This window comes from Accipiter gentilis, chromosome 6 (assembly GCF_929443795.1).
Source record: "Accipiter gentilis chromosome 6, bAccGen1.1, whole genome shotgun sequence".
NCBI classification, from domain to species: domain Eukaryota; kingdom Metazoa; phylum Chordata; class Aves; order Accipitriformes; family Accipitridae; genus Astur; species Astur gentilis.
Genome location: NC_064885.1, coordinates 41,850,536 through 41,870,484, shown reverse-complemented (window position 1 = coordinate 41,870,484; position 19,949 = coordinate 41,850,536). Strand labels below are relative to the sequence as shown.

General features: G+C 43.2%; 1 protein-coding gene across 2 annotated transcripts; it reads right to left on the bottom strand.

Annotated features, from left to right (window-relative positions):
• Positions 1–8,138: 8,138 nt before the first annotated feature.
• SPTSSB (serine palmitoyltransferase small subunit B) lies at positions 8,139–19,024 on the bottom strand. 2 transcript variants are annotated; one of them, XM_049801883.1, is made up of 2 exons: positions 19,005–19,024; positions 8,139–9,638 (listed from the first exon to the last, which is right to left on the bottom strand). In XM_049801883.1, exon 2 carries the CDS (start codon positions 9,605–9,607, stop codon positions 9,365–9,367), a length of 243 nt encoding a protein of 80 aa, XP_049657840.1. In that variant the 5' UTR covers positions 9,608–9,638; positions 19,005–19,024; the 3' UTR covers positions 8,139–9,364. The 2 variants fall into 2 exon arrangements, with proteins under 2 accessions (XP_049657840.1, XP_049657841.1); XM_049801884.1 differs by lacking the exon at positions 19,005–19,024 and adding an exon at positions 18,554–18,858.
• Positions 19,025–19,949: the final 925 nt, after the last annotated feature.

The following is a 19,949-nucleotide window of genomic DNA, read 5'->3' as shown; positions in this document are numbered from 1 at the left end:
GAAACAAACCTGTTTCCCTTGTCCTTTGGCTGGGGTGTGCAGTGCTTCTCCTCCCTCCATCACTGCTTTTCAGGGTGGAAACAGAGGACAGGAGTATGGTGGAGGCAGAAGTTGGCTGTTTCGATGTGGATGGAAGAGCCAAAGATTGACAGTTTATCAGGGGAAGGAGGAGTAAGGAAAGGAGCCTTTGTTGGTGGAAACGGGAGATTAAAGAAATGGAAACAACGATCTGACTTTGCAAGGGGGCCATGGGGAGGCAACTGGAAAGGGTAGGAAAGGAAGGTGATATAGAACTACAGCACTGGATGAGTTGCCTTGCACCAGACTGGAGCAGCCTGAGGTCTGCTGTAAGTATTCCTTCTCCAGAGCACAGCAGAGGAGAGGCATTGAGTGGCTTTGCTTTTGTCCAGACTTGATGCCTTCCTCAGTAAGCAATGGTAATGTTCCAGCAGTCACTATGCCAACCTTGTTATCGCTGAAATAATCCTCGGAGGCAGGGCTGGACTGCAAAATAGGGGCACTTCAAAGGGGCCCGGGGCAGAAAGAACCTGAGAACAAATCTGCATGATTGTAGGTAATTTGTGCCAGAGAGTGTGGACTGATAAATGAAAATTGCACAAACAATCAGGAAAGGAAAACATGGAAGGAGGAGGACAGGGAGACCCTGCCCACCCAGGGCTCCGCCAGACCATGTGAGTGTTTTAGCATTAAGCATCTTACCAGTGGTAACCTAGGACACTGCTGAAGTAGCAGGTTTGGTAAATGTAATGGCAGTTAGCTCTTTCTTCTTCTTCTTCCCTTTTTTTTTTTTCCTCCAGCTTGCAACAGTCCTCTATGATGGTATATGCATTTTATAATTATTCGTCAAGATAAATTCTCAGGAAGACGTGTTGCAATTTTAGTGGGTTGAATTTTTCTTTCCACCGCTCCCGTCTTGCTGGCACATGCACAACATGGAGATCTGACACATCGCTATTAAAAGATGTCTGTGTAGGTATTGCTCAGCTATAAAATTGCAAAACCGGAACTTATTGTCTATATGATAGACTTTTAATGTAAAGGCACTGACTGTAGACTGCTCTTTGTGAGTGGAAGCTTTCAAGGCTGATATGAATGCTTGCAGCTCATGATTTATTTAGGAGTATATGCATTTATATAAAGGATGACGTCAGTGATGCTAGTTTTGCTATTGAAGATTTCTTGGGAAACACAGGCCACGTTCCCAGGGCTGCTACAATAAGATGCTTATTTCAGTGCCCAAATCCTGTGTTCTTGTAACAACGTTTGGATGGGACGGATTTTAGAGGGCGCAGTAATTCTGAATAGAAAGCTGATATTGAACTGTGTATGGGGCTCTGGGGTATTCTGGTGTCACCAAAATATATCTGTGATGAGGAAGAGCTTTTAGATACCAAAATACTCAGATTATTGCATAGCAGATGAGTCACATCTAGCCAGATGTGAAAAGCTTTAATACATGAAGCATTTAGCATTTCTTGATGTTTCTCCACACCAAGTGTGAGACAGCACGGACAGCTGAACGCAGCGCGAGATGTAGGTACGCACACCTCGATGGTGGTCTAATTCTACATGATTTCACCAAGTTGTGCCTTTTATCCTCATGTGAGGAGAAATATTGTAAAGGAAAGTAAAAAGTATTCATCTGTGCTGTGGAGAGGGCTTCTTGGGAGCTGAGTATTATTTACCTTGAGTGAAATACCTGATTCGTCCTGTACTTCCCCGGGCAAGGCACCAGCATGTGTGGAGTTGGATGCGTCTACTTGATTTGCACCATCTTTTTTCCAGCTGTTACTTCATAAATCAGTCAATCTCTGTGCATTTGGCAGATAATTAATGTATATGAGCTACCAGGCTTCTCTTGTTGTGCAATTTGTGGCTGTGGAGAATGCAAAGAACTGATACAAGCTCTTTCCTCTGCCAGCCTGATGGGTGAGGCTGTTTGCTGTGCCTGGTCACCCCGTCTTTTAATTACATTGCTGCAATCCTTTTACAACCCTCTCTGATGTTAAGGTGCTTTATTCTGAGCCTGGCCTTAGTATTTTTGTGTCAAATATTCCATGATGTACATTTTACCTGCATTTTCTCTTCCTGTCCATTTTTTAAAAAAATACCTAAAGCTCATAAAGATTCATGGCATGTAACTCATCCTTGAATATGACCTTGAAATAGTGAAATATTTCTGATCTACTCCATGATTATGAAGCAAAGATATGAGCTGTCAAAAAAAAAATAACTGAAACAGCACCCAAGCTGACAATATGTCTATTCCTGACGCTGCCACAATTTACCTTCATTTTCTCCTGTCCTGCCTCTTTGCTCAGTCATTGTAAGCAAAGCAGAATCTGATTTTTTTCATACAGGTTTGCCAGATTTATCCTGTTCTCCATCATGTAGATATTTCCTCTCTCCTCTTTGTCCTGGTTCTTGGCTTTTTTCTCATGCCAGAGCATGTCTCAGCGGTAGGATACATATTTTGATGTAAAGGGTATGCATGCATCTTTTTAATTTAACTTTTAAACAGAGACTAATGTGTCTTGATAATCAGGGGGGGCTATAGCTTATATTAGGCCACATGAAGCAATTTCTACAGCCTATTTCCAGCTCAGAGCTGCTTATTCGAATCTAAAGGAGGCCTCAGTTATCCTGGTAACGACTCCAGGACAGCCCCACTTCAGGGCTGACTGAAATACCAGAATCAGCAGTTTATCAGCCCTCAGCTGTCCTGGTGTAGCAACTACTGAAAGCAGCCTCTGAAATAAGGGTGGAGCAGACACCAGTGATGACAAATGTGAACTCTCAGAGTTAATTCTTACCTCCACCTGTGAATCATAGCCTTACAGCTAGGGAGTTTCCATATAAATTGCCTGGAGATATTTTCATAACTTGGGCTCCTCAAATTCAGGCAAAATATTGCTTACTCTAAGGAATAAATATACTAAGGACAAAATTGATCATGCTTTGAACCAAGGTGTCTTTATTTAGTTCAGGCTGAGTTTTCCTTCCTGTGTGTAAAGACAGTAAAGAGGAGCCCATTTCGTTTTTGGCTCTTGCTGCTGGAATTGTGGGATGAGCTCTATGCTGTCGCTGTGCGCTCACATCCAGTCTTTGGAGGAACTCAGGAACGTTACAGGCATCTCACCTCCTTTGTCAGTTGACAAACACTGATAGTACACTGAATTTTCACTTTCCTGAGATTTAAGGTAGTTTATCTTACCAGAACATTTTGGTAATTTCAACTCCCTTGATTCCCTTGACTGCAACAAGTTTGCAACAGGGCTGTGTGTTGGGTGAAGTTTGCTGTGGCTGCAGGAGCTGATGATCTGTACTTTAGGAGTCTAGCTTTTCTACTGACTCCCAGTTTTTCAGTTTCTGATCAGGTTTGGCTTGGAGGGGGGGGCGCTGATGTGATCTGAATGAGGCACTTCAGGGCTTGTGCTGGAAAATTCTCCAGGCAGCTGGAGACTTTAGTGCAAGCTAAGAAACACCAAGTAATTGAGCTGGCAAAAGAAATAGCTTGTTTTTTTTTTTTTTTTTAATCGTGATTTTGTATCCCCTTCATCTGACAGACCATCCCACTATCTTTCTGGAAATAATGAGGACCCCACCTGGTTTTGGAAGTGAGTAGGAGGGGATGTGGGAATCTCACTGGGACGGTAGGACAAAGCGGTGCATCCTTTTTCATGCAGTCTGCTGGATGCTGGTCTCAGGGCTCTGTTTTTCTCCGCTTCTGGGGATCAATGTCAGCGGCAGAAACTTCTTCAAAGGAGGAGGGCTGTGAAACAGCAATTGCTCACTGCTCAGCCAACCCTAAATTCCATCTGGGGCAACAGCAGCGACAGTCACTTTACAAAGAGGGTGAGTCAGGTGCAGCCGCAGCAGTGTGCAGGACTGGCAATTGCTGCCAGTGGGGCTGTGGGGCTGGGAGAAACAAGAACCTGATGTCTCCCGCTGTCGTTACGAGCCCATTGCCACGTGCTCTCGTGTCTCTGAAGAAGGTAACCAATACTCCAGAAAGGAGAGGAGTGGTTATCTTTGTCATGGTTTATCACTAAATCCTGCTGTTGTCAATACCTAGATGCACACAGGGAGTCCAGATAAATGATTTGTTATCTTATGTTGGCTAGGAAGATATCTGGGGTTACCAAACAGAGAGAAATGGGTTCCATGCAAAAAAGCAGTTTGTGGTAGGATATCAGTAACTTGCTGATATAGCTGCGGTTTGGTATTTTAGGAGTAAATAATTAAAATACTTGGGTAGGGGCTGACTCGTGCACTGTGAGAGGACAGCACTGCTTTTGGTGCAGCATTGGATGTTGAGCGTATTGTGTGATTATGAGAAAGTTATTGTGAGTTCAGTAATATTAAATTTGAAAATTAGCCTTTTGTGTTTTATTTTTCAAATGCTCACCTTGGCACGATGCCACTTGTCCACATCTCTGCCCCAGGGTGCAGTATTCCATCTGCAAGAATCAGCCCAATTTCAGCACATGCATTCTGGTGCTGCGCAAGTGTGATTTGCAGTTCGTATGGTTCTGCTGACTGTTACTACACCCTTCTGTACTTCTTTTATGATGGCTTAAATAGTTGGGGTTTTTTTCCTAGCTTCCAAGATAATTAGGGAAATTAAACTCTAGAAATGGAGCATTGCCTTGGTAGAAGGTGAAGGGAGACAGACCCAACGTATTGTATTTGCAGTCCTCCTTGGTATGCGCTGTGTGCATGCTGGGCAGGGCTAATTCTATGTGTACAAGAAGATCAGGACAACATCTGTCCTTTGCAGTAGTGCAGCAGAAACTTCCTACTGGAGAGATCAGAGTGATTTCCCTTTACATACTGTTTTTATTTGTAGGCAAGTTTCAAAGAGGTATCTATGTGGAGGCACATTTCTCATGGGTTACAGTTTTTGCATGCTATTGATTGATGATATCTGTTTGCTGTTTTGGAAGGTTTATCTAAAACAGGGCCTTTATAAAAGCAATTATTTAAATAACATTACTGAAATTTTTCACTTGATAAAAACTTTAGGGCCTTTTTACCATTAACTGTAACTGTATGAAGCATTGTAAGTGAAAAAAAACCTTTTTTCACTGAATTTGCATCCAAAGCAATGATCTTAAATTATGGCCAAATAACAGCAATAATAAAACTTCAGAAAAAAAATTTTACTTGAACATCCTTAAGATTTTCAAACTTCATAAAAACGGGCTCATTTTTCAGGGATTTCCATGTAGATGAAGTTGGACACTCAGATGATGTCCTGTCTCTACAAGTGACTGGTTTGAACCCAGATGACCTGAAGATGTGTAGGATAGGCAATGGCAGCGCTTCCCCACCAACCGCTTTGGACTATTTTGCCAGACTTTTCTAGAAAGATCAAGAGAAAGGATGGAAACAGAGCTTTCTCTTTCTTCTGCCAAGTAAGCTGTCAGGCCGGAGCCACTGTAAGGCTCCTTGCGGGTATGAAAAGGACTGGGAATATCACACTTCAAATAACTTAGCACTACATTTAGTCACTGCTCACGTAAGCTGAGTTTAGCTGGCAGCTGATCATCAGAGACATCTGCATCCCACTGACGACCCTCTGAGATAGAAACTGCTGCTACCCTATTTCAAGCTCTGCATTTTAGTTCATGTGATAAAAGGAGTGCACCAAAATAACTTAGCAATAAGCCTACTAGATGTGCAGAGTCACTGGTGGTGATGCCGATCCCTATGTTCCCTGTGCAAGACCACTGCTAAGGAAAAGGTACCTGGGAAGTTTTTTTTAATAGTCTTGCGTAAAGGCTGCCTGGAGGGGCTTCAGAAGGAAGCTTCTGGAGGTTCATGGTCTGGACATGTGCTTGTGTAGTTGCCCTTGTTAATGGATTTAGGAGGTGATCCATGAAATTGGCCAGGAAACCTTTATGGTGGGATAAATGCTAGCTTTGATTAAATGAAATTAAGAAAATGAATTTTAAACAAGGGAGGTATGGTGCTGGCCAGCTGAGCCTCAAAATTTCTCAGCACTTAATTTAATGATGCATTTGTACTTTCAGGGTAAATGCAACTGGAACTGGTTCATCTCCCTTTCTGCTTTTGTTTCATTTATCACTGTTGGATTATTGGTTCTGTTTACTCTTAACATAGTCCTTTTTTTTTTTTTTGTTGTTGTAAAAACTTCCAGCTGCTGTGCTCAGCCTGAACTACAATTAGCATAGGGTAATAATGGAGCAATTAACTACAATTAACATGGAGTAATAATGAAGCAGGAGAAAAGAGTGCCTTGCAAAGGTGTTTTATAAAGAGCCTAGCACTACACTCCTCACAACAGAGTTGTTGCCCATATGCTGTACATACCAAGCCGTCTGCTGGTGTTACTAGCAGCTCTCTGAAATGCGACCCTCCTCCTGCGGCTTGTTGCTATTACAGCAAACGGTGCTTCCACATTAGTGTGCAGATATAATCTGATGAAGACCTCTTTCCGTCGTGTATGAATGGCTTCATCTACAGAGAAAAGGATTTCAAAACTGGAGCAGAGTTTCCTCAGCTGTGGTGTGGTCTCAAGCTGTCGAAAGTGGTGTCCCACCTCCTCTCTCTTTCAGCCAGGGAAAAAAATGTTTCTTTTCACTGCTGTGTGCCAAAAATGCTTCGAAATCTCCTGCTGGAACCCACTAATTTTGAATATTGGGTAGCTAGAATTATTTCAGCTTTTCTACTAGAAAGGAGAAGTGAAAAGGGTTGGAAAAATCTCAAAAGGCTTTTTAGCAGGGAGAGGTTATTTTCAGCTGTCTCTTTTCTTCCTGGTGAATAAATACCTCTTGACTCAAAACTTTAAATTTAGTAAAGAAGCTGAAGAATGCACACAAAAAAAGTGTTTTCACTTAAGTAAGGCTGCAGGGGCCCTCCCAAAGAGAAACTGCCGCTCTTTTCCTCCATCTTTTGCGCACCTCCTGAAAAGCTAAACAAAGGTAACAGGAATAATAAGGAAGAGAAGTGCTTTACAGGAATCCCACCATGAGAGGTCAATGGAAATTCCCTCTTCCTGAGCAAAGCTGTTTGCTTGTTCTGTTTGCTTTAAGTTAAATGTTTAAATAGCAACATTACATCGGGGTGTGTGCTCCTTGAGATATGAGACCCAGCCTTTGCATACCTATAAGAAAGTGTTTTTCCTCGTACTCCTAAAAGCGGGTCAGTTATTTGATGCCACTGGGAACAAATAACCTTTTTGAGAAATTAAAAAATAAGATGTTATTGGAAACAGGATTGATGAGGAGATGCCATGGGATTTACATCATCACATTATCTAGTTAACAAGTAGATTCTTTTGAGGATAGGATATTAGGAAGTTTTTTTGGTTCAAGCACCAACTTGCTAGGTAAATATTTCCATTTTTTCACCTCCAACATTTGGATTGTTACTTTTATTCTATTTTATAGACTTCTTTCATAGAAATTTTGACAGGTACTTGACATTTTTCATCTCCTCCAATGCTCTGTTTATTACCATAAGCATGATTATAGCCTGGTACCTCCTATTTGCAGGTTAACAACTGTGATTAAACTGATAACAACAGCTAAGCCTTTGGCTCCGATTTGAGCCTAAACCACTCAATTGTTGTGCCACCAGCACACACAGGTATTCATTGTCTTAATTTGAAGCACATCAGTGGCTGTCTGCAGGAGAATTCAGGCACATCCATGATCTGCTTGTATTGGCAATATGAACAAGTGGCTCAGGTGTGAGCTGGAACCTGAGCACAACTAGCAAGTATGATATGATGGATGTGGCCTCTGACAAGCAGGAGACCTGTCCATCTCCAAGAGTTGCTGTCAGGAACTTGTGAACAGGTCTGTGGAGCAGGATTTTTGATGAAGTTTCTGTTTGTTCTTTTTTTTTTTTTTTTCCTCCCCCCACACCAGAGAGTGGAGAGGTCTTGGGCTCGAGCGCTAATGACAATGAACACGGCAGTCCACACATGGATCCATTTAAAGGGCTCTGAAACTTTGCCCCAAGACATTTGCAACAAAATAGTCTGTCTGCCATGGTGTTAGCCTGGCCCACACACATCGAGGGTATTTATGAATGAATAGAAAACACAGGAAGAGCTGAGTCATGCACTGCAATGTTGTTTCTGAAGAATAAAATTTTATTTTTTTTCTGAAAAAACTGCATACACATTTTCAGCTCTGTTCAACCTTCAAAACATGTCTTGATTTCCAAACAGCGATCTTTTAAGCATGCAGAACCCCACTGCAGCTTGATAAAGAAATTAAGAGGGCTTTTTTAATCCTATAACTGTGCAAACGTAATTTGGAAGCTATTTACATTTTGTACCTCTCACTTCTAGTAACAGTAGCATCAGCTGTTAGATACATGCACTGTATAGCTATAACTTAGGATTTGGCATTGACATTTGATTTAGAGTGAAAACCAAACAAACCTTCCATTGTTCAAGAAACTCCCCACAGGCAATTAAAATAAATCTTAATTTCTTCTTTATAAAGGAGATCTCTTTAAGCCCTCAGACTTCCCTGCAGTTATTAAAATATTACTTCCATTCTATTTTCCGGATCATCTTCCTCTGGTGCAGCCATGCACTTTGCTTGCCTTGGTGAATGGGAGCACAAAGAAAAGATGTCTCAGTTTTTGTCAAAGAAGGCAGGAGTACACTGAAACTAAGCCAGTTCTGTTTCTTTCTGTCATTTTCAGTAAACTGCAAGATTACCTATACTATGGGTTTTTTAAACTATCTTAGACCATCTAAACTCGGATGCAGCAACTTAAATGCAAAAAGTTGGATTCAAGTTCATACTCCTGTTACTTTCTCTGCTAATTTCCTTTCCTGTCCATTAAAAAGGAGAAGTCAGTAACCAGCCAGATATTAGTTAGTACTCAAATCATGCTATATTTTACTCATCTCCTTACATTCTCTAACCTGGGTCAAAGAAGGCATGGTATGTTTTGCCATTGCACTCTGTTGGTAGAACTTCTTTGTGTATAGTGAGTGTAGTACCCCTCCTCACAGCCATCATAAACAGTCTTTGCTGTTTCCTACATGCCAGTGTGATTAAATTAGGGTGCTGAAAGTGGGCGCCGGTTGAATATTATGTAAATGTGGCATTCCAGGTGATGTGTTTCATTATCACACAGCAAAAGCTGGCCTGTGTTTTATTTAACAGGGACTGCACAGCCAGCAGTCAGTGCGTTATTCTGGTTTTCAGCTATGGTAATTAAGCAAGCCATGTTTTGTAAGAGAAAATGGTATTTTCATAACTGCAAAACTGCTTCAGAATAAATACACAAAATTGAAGAAGACATTACATTTCACAAGTTGCAAGAACTGCTGATCACTACTCAGGCAAGTTCAGTTCACAATGGAAACTGTGCTTTCGGGCTGGCTTCCGAAGATCTGGGAGAAGAACTCAAAAGCCAGGCGGACATGGATGGGGACGAAGACATAAGCCGTGTACACCACCATAGCGAAAACAGTCACGGTGATGGTATGGAACATGGACCGCTCCCAGGGCTCCAGCACGTAGCTGCAGGTGATCAGTAGGTACTGGTAGTAGAGCCAATAGATATAGTCCTTCACACGCTTAATATCCATCTTCAGCTTTCAGTGACTTTGAGAAGATGACCTGTAATGATAAAGAAGTCTGGATTACAGCTGCAGTGGAAAGAAAGACGTGGAACTAAAAAATGCAGTGACCACCATTTCAAGTTTGATGCCACATGTAATTGTTACATAAAATAAAGTTCAAACAGAAATAACACATTGGTGCCATCACCAGCCTCTGCTGCCCTGGAGCAGAGGAAAACAATCTTTAGCTCTAGCAACTGCTGCTTGCAGTTATTGAAGCTCTATCAGTTGGGCACTCTCAATTCCTACATTCTGATTATGAATGTGTTTTGCTATTCATTCTGCAGTAGGAATTAAAACCGCATTAGTTTACAAAGGCACAGGGTTCATGTGGAAGTCAGGGAGAAATGCATTTAAAAGGGAAGGCTTTGGGCCAGCTTCCATAAATGTGGATGGCAGAGTTGTATGGTCTGGAATAAAGATGAGATTAAAAGAACCGTTCCGTAAAAACTCCTCTGCTTACTTCTGATGATTTTTATTATTCTGCCATTGTTGGGAATAAAGAAAAGACAAGCTATGAAAGGGAGGGAAAAAAGTAATCTCAAACAGCATAAGAATTTTTTTCAGCTCATTCCAAAGAAGTAAGAGACATTACAGATTAAAAGAGTATTTAATGGAAGTTACAAGTCTAGGAGAGATTTTCCTCTCAGGTAATACCTTTATGCATTCATTGTTCCCGTCTCCACACAGAAAGGAGAACAGCTGACCAAGTATTAACTAGGAAATAGGTTTTGCCTTCCACTGCTTTTTGTTAAAATTGCTTTTCAGTATTTTAAATAATCTTTAAATTCAGACTAAAAACATCTACTTAAAGAAAATACAGAGACAGAATAATAGGCAACTGTACAAGGCTTCACAGAGGGACTCCTTTATTTTGGGGGTTGTGTTTAAGGACACACATGCTGACCAGGTCAGCTGATAGTGAAAAGGAATACAGCAGATTTTAGTCCTGCTGAAAAACCTTCCAGTGTATCATTTTGTTCTACACTTCTGTTGCCTAAAATGCCAGGAACAGAGATGCTTAGACATGTCACATCCCTCCAGTCTTGTGTTCATAGTGAGTTTGGGGCAACAGAAATTTTCTGCCTCTCAAGGCAACAAATACTAAAGTAGCACTTGAAAATTTGACGCCTGTGATTAAAATAATGATGGGCCACTGGTATAGGCCAAATATATTACAATATTCAGTGGTTTACTGCCTCTGAAGGCTGTGCAGTATATTCTGGTGGTATGTGGGTATTTACCGAAGGGAAGACAAATTGCCAATAAAAAGGATCCCTGGTTTGTTTTGTAACAGCTTTACTTTGGTTACTGATGTGTAACTTTTTTGTCCAGTGGATGCACTCTTAGTGCACACACCTTGACGGATTGTATTTCTCCATCTTTCTTCCTTTAGGTCACTGGTACTGCCAGTTGTTAAGGTTCAACATTCCCGTATTAAGTTGCAAATGGAGCATCCTGCCAGACTAGCTTACACCTGGCCATCTGGAGACGCTGTAAGGTAGATTTTTGCCTCTTCTTCTTTGGGAAGGCAACAACTATAGGCTCACCCTAAGCACAGCAGACTGTCTGATTGAATTGGCACTCCAATTGCCTGTCCAATGCTGTTGATAAGGGAGCTGACTGTCTTTGCTCCCCCTCCTTCATCCATGTGCTGGCTTCCCTCCTGGTGTTTCTCCTCCCATCCCTCGGCTTCCTGTCCAGACCTCCTTGCATCTGTTCCCTGCTTGCTTCTCAACTCTCAACACCCTGATGAATGCAACCTCTTTGCTGGCAACAAGCGCAGTGAAACTGTAAACACCGTGCATTAAAAAAGGGAGGGAGGCTTGTTTGTGTTAGCAGATTTTTATGCAGAAAAAATTTCCGCACTTGCCCCATCACCCACCCAGCCTTCACTTTCCACCAGCCCCTCTTCTCCTGTGCCCTCCAACCATCAGTGTCTTCCCCAATATATCTTTTTTCCCCTCCTTCTACAAAAGCAGTCCGTTTCCTTCCCTCCCATCTTCCCTGTATCTCCTAGACTACATCTCCTAGACCAGGGGGCCACCCACAGTGCTTTTGGGGGACAGATCACTTCTATTTTAAGTCTAGCAGTGACTGTCTTTGCTGTGAACAGCTTTACTTGCAAGGGTACAGGCTGGGAAGAAAGGCCACCACTGGTTTCTGTCCTTGTGTGAATGGAAGATGATGCCTTTCAGATAAATTATTTTAAAGCAGAACTCAAGAAAGGCCTTAAAGCCTTGTAAATATTGCAAAGCCTGTAATAAAAATGGCATGGCTGGCAAACTGTGACACACTGGGAGCCAAAAGTATCTCTGTTTATACCTTCTGCAAAAAGAGCAGCATTTTTCAATGAAGATGTTAAGCTCTTTCCTATACAATTGAAAGGAAAGTGATAAGGGCCCTCTCATACTATCTAGGATTATGGTATTTACACTGGGGTTATACCTGTGCTAGTTAAACTCATACCTTTCTTGGGTAAATATCTGTTAAGCCTGACTGCAAGGCTGGAGCGCTTGCTGTGGGTGTTAAGGGTTATGAGGTTGAAGGGTGCTGCAGTGGTTTTGAGGGGAGAGATCCCAGGCTAATGGAGCTTTCTGCCCACAGTGGCACATACACTTGTATATCTCAGTACAGAGCTGGTATAAGAAAAAGCCAAAGACAGGAAAAAATTCCCCAGGCTGATTTTACTGATATTAGACCAGTCTACCAGGCTGCAGACTCACCACTGTCACTTACTAGACGTTGGTCACCAAGTCCTAGCAGCCAGCCTGTGTTTCTTCAGTTCTTCCTTTTCATGGCACAGGGGGATAACCCCATCCCCAGGCACTCAGACACACCTGTAATGGGACTCCCCGGACTACCAGCAAGAATGCAAGCCATCTTAATGCAGAGGCTGCACGCTCTCCAAATGAAAGATAGAGATTGAGATAAGTAAAAGACAAACCGTCAAATTACAGTCTTTGTCCTCACCACCAACACACTTCCACTGCATGTAATCTACCGAGAGACTTTCTCCGTTAGCAGGACTGTCTTGGAAATGCAGCAAACATGAGGGCATCTTGGGATAATGCAATTCTAGATGCATAATTTATAAAAGGAAAATAGGAGGGAAGGAAAATAAGCCATCTTAAACCAGCTGCTCAGTCAATGAGATACAAGAATCCACTGTGTTACTGTGCCATAGATACCTTTTCTGAAGGTAGCCCATTTGCATTTATTTAGGGATAGTTTTAAGCATAAGCAATAGCCCAAAGCTCCACACCTCCAGAGGTCTCAAGCAGCCTTACCACCAGGCCAATTACCTTGTAGCAATGATCAAAGTGAATGGCAGATGACTAGACAAACAGAAACTCTTGAGGCTAAAAATTCTCCATTTTAAACAGGACTTGTCCTAGAGAGGCTTCCACTTATATTTTTAAGCATTACTGGTTTTTATTACATTAATACCACAATCAGCTGGTGCTCTGAGTTGAAAGGGCCCTGTGTTATTAGCTCATCAGTTCCCAGTGTTCCAGAACAGGAGATAATTTGCTGTTATGCAATTTTAACTTAGAGTTCATTTGTCTACAAATGTGAACTTAAGTATTCAATTGTGTTGTGGAAATGCCTTCCTGTTTCGAGGCCATGGGACTGTTACAACCAGCTATGAATAAAATGAATAGAATTCAGCTTCTAAAGCCATTAAGCAATATTCAAATTATTTTCAGCAATTTCACCTCCAAGCAAAAGAAGCAAGAAGACGAACCTGTAAAGCAGCTTTTATTGTTTTAAGTGGCAACCTGATTTTCTTGCTTGTTGACACATGTGTCTGATTAGGGCAGCTGAAAAGATAAATCATAAAAAAAATAAAAATCCCAGGTTTCATTTAAGAGCATGCCTAATCTCAAAAATTTATTAATAACCTTAGTTCCCAGTGTTAGAGCTAGTGTTTGGAGTTGTAATCTGAAGATGCCAGTGTTAGGTACTTTACCATAGCATTTCTGCTTTGAGTGACAGGAGTTTGTGGGACTTTGTTCACACTAGCAGTCTGCAACTCGGACTGGTGGGCAGACAGCACCTGGCAAAATGCACCTGCTGGGACATTCCTGTGGAAAGAAACATTCTTGCAGGGGAACTGGGATAGACTGGTTTCCAAAGAATGCTTGAAAAACACCTTACTTCCTCAGCAGGAGAGTTTGGTTGATGTGCACAGAGAAAAAAGGTTTCCAACATATGTTCAGGTCTAGATAGACCAGGGAAAAACAAACCCTGGAGCTGGAGATAGCCCCATAATCATTAAACAGGTGGTCTCTGATGTTTTGAATGTAAAGTAGGGCCAAGTGTTATAAACAAGGTAGGAGGGAAAAACAAGCAAACCATCAATCCATCCTCAAAATGCAAATAATTAATTGGCTAAAAATTGGCCATTTGCTAAATAATTGCTGTGTTGGCAGAAAAGCAAGAGTTGGTGGGTTTTGCAGAATCCTAAGGGACTGTACACACACTGAAGCTTAAGTAAAATCCTGCCACCAGCCCCTAAGGCTTGTATTTGGTCTTGCATGCAGATACTTACAACATGCAGACTCCCAATGGCAGGTGTGACAAGACAAAGTGCAATAATTATTTTAAAGTTGTTGGATATGTAAATAGTTTCAGCTTTTAGAAGAGGAATGGGTAATCATCCCTCTTGGGTATTGAAATATATATCCTTTCTGCAAGTTATTTATTTGTAATTGTTCTTACTTATTTGTAACTTTATTGTGTTAAGTGGGCTTGTTCTGCTGTAAATGAGACAGAATATCCTGACTTATCCAAGGGACCAGTCTTGTCCCTCTTAATGCTAACATAACTCTGAGATGAACCCATTGATTTTATGTAGACCAACATTTCTATAAGTGCAAATGGAACTACAAAGGGATTCACATTCCCAGTCCATCCTGCATTTTCTTTAATAAGTTTTATTCAGTGACCATCAAGCATAGTGCATAAGGAGTGAAATACAGGTCCTGTGGACCAGTAATCAGGAAGAAATTTAGATGAGGCAGCAGTTAAAATTGTGCAGAGAATCCAAACGCCAGCATTTCCCAGGGACACAGTCTCAGTCTGTTCCTCTGTTGCATCTGTGCTGCTCAGATTCCCCATACGCAGCATGGCCCTGGCCTTACAGCATCAGCTCAGTCTAGAAAGCTGCCCACTACCTACTGACAAGCAGAACCCTCAGGTTACTGTAGTACTTACACATGGATGTTTAAATGTACCCTAAAGCTTGTTTTCACAGGGAAGTAATGCCAGAAAGAATGTGAAAGAGAACAGCAGCAATAAACCCAGCATAGCTCCCACTATGGACAATTATGCACCACTAAAAATGTCTTTACTTATAGATTTTAATAAATAACCCCCTTCCTCTAACTCTGGAGTAAAAATGCACAGCAGCAGCGAGGCCATCTCTTGTTTCTCTTCCTCAGCATTCATCTTCCTGAATCAGCAGCTCATCACACGCTTGGCCATACATTGCTGCCAGCTACTGTGCTACAGGAATTGTAAACTCTTCTTACGTACATGTTCTTGCCACCATCCGTGCAACACCAGAATGAAGTTCAGAGCTGGTAAAATTTTATTGCTGTACATGACTCACATTTTGCATGTGGGTGAACATGGTTTGACTGTGCCGATGGGGGTTTTTTTGGAGAAAAAAAAAATATAAAAAAATCTTCCAGGAGTGGAAAAATACTTCAGGAGTGAAAATGGTAAGGCAGAAAAGGCAATGACATTTTCAGCCATGTTTCTGCTTTACCTTGCTCAGAAGAAAGAGCTCCAGCAGCTTCCTGATCTGTCAAGACTAACCTTCCTTCCTGCTGACCTTAGCGGTAGCATAGGTGCTATGTTTCTTTTAAATGGAAAAATCTACATAATGCATACAAGACCTAGGATTCTAGCAAACACCTTCCGCTGTTGACGAAAAGACTTCTTTTTACCTTTGGTACCTTCAAGCAAAGCAGCAAAACTCTCGCCGAGTGGCACTACAGGAGTGGCAATGTCACACCTGCACAAAATCTGACCCAGACTTCCTTGTCTCCAGTTTTGAACACAAACCTAGTCCTCAGGTGCACATCATGTGCGTGCTCCTTCAACAGCTCTTCAGTAATACTGTGGTCCCAAGCACTGGTTTGGTGCTGGAATTTAGCTGCGTCTGTAACTGGAGGAAATGGATTCTTGTCAGACTACCTCTCCACCTGGATTGCAGAACACCCAGATGATTTCTGAAATACTATGTGCTCCTTCACTCAAGTTAAGTACACAGATCAAGTGTATGATGGCCTACAACAATGTGAGAAGTGAAAAGTAATTTATATATATAAAAACCATGATAAAAATATATAAGATAAAAACATATTTATTATATATATATTATTATATAAAAATAAATATAATATAAAACTGTTGACCCTCAAGAAAGGAGAGGATGATCTGCAGCACCCATAGGGATCTTATTTGGAGAAAGGCTCCCAGCCATTCAAGTAACAGCACAGAAGCTGAAAGCAGTTAGTGTCTAGACTGATTTCATGCCTTAAGTACTCCCTAAAAACTGTAGGCTGCTCCTAGCAAACCAACATTAAAAAAAAAAATAAATAAAAAATCAACTCCCCCTAACTTTGAAGCCTGGCCGATCTATTTGCACACTCTTTCTCTACTGAGGCACAGAGGAAGAAGATGCAGCTTCTCTGTAACAAAAACATTCTTGGAGCAGCTCTGTCCCATTTTCTTCCAAAGCTAAATTAATTTTTCAAAGGATTTTCTGTTCTTCCCTCCTCTGGAGTTTCCTCAGACATTTTCTTACGTAACTAGCTTCTTCTTAACAATTTATGTACAAACCCCTTCCTTTCCAGCTTTCCTGGGCTGAGCATGTTATGGGCTCTAAGTCCTCCCCCTGTGACAGGACTTGCACATTGGAGCAGAACTGGCCTTTGGTGATAAGCTCAGCAAAGACAGGTAAATTGGCAAGTTGGAATCTCAGGCCAAGCTCTCCCTGTATTTTCAGTGTAAGCATAGTTTATTAACATGGTTTTGAACAGAGCTGATTCCCAAAGAAGACCTCAAGTTTGTGACTAGAGACCAGCACCACGTTTAAATTGCAAATACTTAAAAATTGAGAGTTCTCGAAGAACTGTTCCAGGAGGTATCTTAGAGGGATTTTGGCTTTGCTCTTGGTGACAAGCCTCAGTTCCTGTGAGTCTTTTCAGATTTGGGACATCGGCTAAATCCTTCAAGAGGACTTAAAAGTGATGTGTAAACACATCACTCCATAAACAAAATAGCTAAGATGTCTGGGCTCTACAAAAATATTTACTTTCAAATACAGTTCTTATTTTATTCAGACTTCTTTGGTTTGCTCTGAGTCACTTCGGAAGCAGCTGAAAATAATAGCTGGTCTTGGGTTATATGTAATATGAGAAGGTGAATACTGTCATAGTTATGACAGGTATTAGTGGAAAACAGGTACCGAACTCTTGTGCAAGTGCATCTCCTTTGAGATCTAATGAAAGGAAGCAGTGTTGCACCATGCTGGTTATTGGTCTAAAAGGGGAAAAGAAATATGAAGTGAGATACTTGCAACAGATAAGAAGTAAAAAGGGAGATACACATTTTTCACAGAAACTGTTTTAACCCCATATATGCAGTAAGGAACAACTTCCTTCGCAGACCACTTCATCCCTATCAGCAAACAGTTTTGAACACAGGAAACCATTGATACAGCAGAACACCCCTCAAATGTGGGGAGAGCAAAGCCACCCTCAATTTTTGGAGGGGAGAACACAAGAAATACTCGTGGCAGGTAGTGGGGCAAGACAAGGCTCTTCAAAGTTGCAACAGACCGCTGTGCCGATTTCTCCTGGAAAGCGGTAGGGGCTGGGTTACATCTAGAGCAGATGGCATGGGTAAAGAGAAAGGAGGAGGTCTCCAGAGTGACCTGCTGACATCTTATTTCAAGTGCTTTGCACATGCCTATATACACGCAGACGAGGCAGTGGGAGCAGAGAAGCGAGCACCTGCTAAGCAGGGCAAGGTGGGTTCCCCTCCGCGGGGACACAGCTGAGCATCAGGTCACAGCCCAACAGCATGGGCTCCTCTCTTCCCAGGGCACCGGTTTGGGGAATACTCGCTCAGCTCTACACCAGGAACGTGGTCAGGCTTGAGGTACGCCAACTACTGCACAAATTAAAAGCTTGGTAAAACCCTGATTAGCAGAACATCGTGCAGGGCAATGGACGCTTTTTCCTATCGGCCAGCTGGAGCACCTGAGTCTCGGTGCCATTCACTACATCACAAGTCCTGGAAGCTTTTTGGGCACAGGGATGATGAAGCAAGTGCTCCCCTGGCCCGGAGTTGCTCCCCAGGCACCCTTTCACCACATCTCCCATTAGCCCTGGATAAACAACGTACAGGCTCTGTGCAGAGCCTCCCTGCATTTCTCTGCCAAAACCACACCATCTAGAAATCACTCCAAGGACTCACAGAATTGCTCTCAAGGTATAGTTATTTGTGCTGTACTCGTGATATTCTTGAGCATCCCAATTCCTAAAGCATTTTAAAATACACGGTCCAAAAAGAACCATGCATGCTGATTAAGTGGAGCAGTAGCATTTATTACAGGGATTCTCCTCTATACTATCCCAACTCCACTTATACAACAGGAAGGTACTCTTGCACCTGCTTGACACTGGAAGCAACCAGCAACTCTAAGAAAACCAAAAAGCAGAAATCTGCAAACAGCGGGTATTGCCACCACACTGGTATGAGCAGTACCTTCACCCTCCCTCCTCCACCACTCCCCACCTATCTCAACCTTTTTACTCCTGGGTCTTTGACTTGTTTTCGGCAAATCCCCGCTAAGGCAAACCATCTTCCCGACAGCTGCACCAGCAACACCACCTGGAAATCTCTGACCGCGGCTCTACAGCAACAAGTCCAGAAGAGCGCCTTGCTGAAGGCTGTAGGTCCTTCCGCAACGCCACCAGCCACCACCTACCTGGAGGAAGGCACGCAGAGCAAATTCTGGAGCCTCCGCTGCTGCCACCCCTGCTCTAAGGCCTTTCCTCCTTATCGAGCTGCTTGAGAACTGCCGGTGACAGCAAACCTACGCGGCTCCCCTCGCCCAAGGTCACCGGCCCCCTCCATTTGGGGAAGCCCTTACACCGATGCCCTTGGGCGAGCGGAGCAGGGACCGACCGCCTGGACCGGTGGACCGGCTTCCACCCCCCCCCCCCCGCCGCCGCCTTTTCCCGGGAAAACCGGGACCCCGCACCGCCCTCACCTCCGCTCCGCGGGAACGCCGCTCGCCACCGCTCCCCAAATAAATTTAAGCCGCGCTTTAAATACCTACCGCCCCGCTCCGTTCCCTTCCCTTCCCCTCCGCGGCCGCCCCGCTGCCGCAGCAGCTGCTTCGCCTCCCGGGGGGTTCGCGGCGCGGCTCTTCGGCGTGGAGGGCTTTGCAGGGGAAGGGAGAGGAGTCTAAGGCAGGTTCGGGGAAAGCCGGTGGGATTTAGCGGGTTTGTCACCTCCCGGAGCGGCGACGTTGTTGAATGTTTGCCTGCGGATCCTGCGTCTATAGGCGGCAGCTGTTTAATGCACTTGCGTAATGCACTTCGCCTTCCCCGCTGCGGGGAAAACAGGGAACGCTCCGGGAGAACCGGACACCGGCTGTACCAACCCCTCCTCCCCTGCACATCTGGCGCCAAACCGGCTTTTTTTTTTTTTTTTTTTTTTTTGGGTCGCTGTTATCGCTCGAGGCGACCCGCGTACCTTGTGGGAGATAAGCTGGTGGTGTAGTTTAGGAGGTGGCTGGCTGCGCGAAGGGGTGCTGCTCCCCGGCTCAAAGGGGGCCGAGTGCGAAAAACCTGAGCGTTGCAAGGTGCTGCGGCAGGGCTGTCGGAAAGCGGTGCTGCTTACGGGCGTGTAAGGAGGGAAACGGTGATAATGTATCAGATGAGGCGTTTCCAGAAGAGAGAGATAGGGATGGACAAGTATTTACAAGACTTTTATCTGAAATCCCGTGAAATACTACGTGACGCTGCTAACCGTGAGGCTTAGGTTTCCTTCGTTTATTCTGCTCCCGATACAAAAAGCACGATTGCTACCAAAGTGCTACTTAAGAACTTAACTTTGCGGTATAAGTCAGAAATAAAAGTAACAGAAACGGTTTGTTCGCTGTTTTCCCCTCGGGCAGCAGGATACCAGGTACAATCTCATTCACTAAGCAAAGCAGTCACAGAGACCTGGTCTTGACAGGCTGATCCTATTTCTCAGCCTTCAAAACTGTTATTATGTG

Excerpts from the sequence above, each read along its gene's own strand:
- SPTSSB (XM_049801883.1), bottom strand. The coding sequence starts at position 9,607 with ATGGATATTAAGCGTGTGAAGGACTATATCTATTGGCTCTACTACCAG.